Here is a 314-nt window from a genome sequence, read left to right as displayed (position 1 = left end):
AAAGGCATTGATGTCAGGGGTCTGGGGGACCCTGGCACATTGTCACCCCTGAACCGACACCCCAAGGGCGTCTCCCGCACATGGTCCCCAATTGCCTCAGGGCCGGGGACCTAGGTGTGCAGGTGGCCTCATGACCCCTGCCCCCAGATCCCCCCATTCCCTGGCTCCCCGCCCCCCCAGTCCTCCTGTGGGGCACTCACCGTTGTGCTCCGCGTACCCCCAGCTGAGTAGCGACATGGTTGGGAGGCGTGAGGGAGGGACAGCAGGGACCCGGCAGCAGCCACACCAGTCGGGCAAGCACTGGGGCCAGGAGC

At 67.2% G+C, this 314-nt stretch overlaps 1 protein-coding gene across 1 annotated transcript in view; it reads right to left on the bottom strand.

Moving 5' to 3' along the window:
* The window catches only part of LOC102764867 (carbonic anhydrase 13), a 40583-nt gene extending 40275 nt beyond the window's left edge, over positions 1-308 (bottom strand). The window contains exon 1 of the mRNA XM_006773125.1: positions 201-308. Coding sequence (XP_006773188.1) covers positions 201-237 — 37 coding nt within the window. The 5' untranslated portion in view covers positions 238-308. The remainder of the gene's footprint in view (positions 1-200) is intronic.
* Between the last annotated feature and the right edge of the window lie 6 nt (positions 309-314).

The sequence above is a fragment of the Myotis davidii genome, unplaced genomic scaffold (assembly GCF_000327345.1).
Source record: "Myotis davidii unplaced genomic scaffold, ASM32734v1 scaffold1466, whole genome shotgun sequence".
Lineage (NCBI taxonomy): Eukaryota > Metazoa > Chordata > Mammalia > Chiroptera > Vespertilionidae > Myotis > Myotis davidii.
This window is presented reverse-complemented; position numbering and strand designations above follow the sequence as displayed.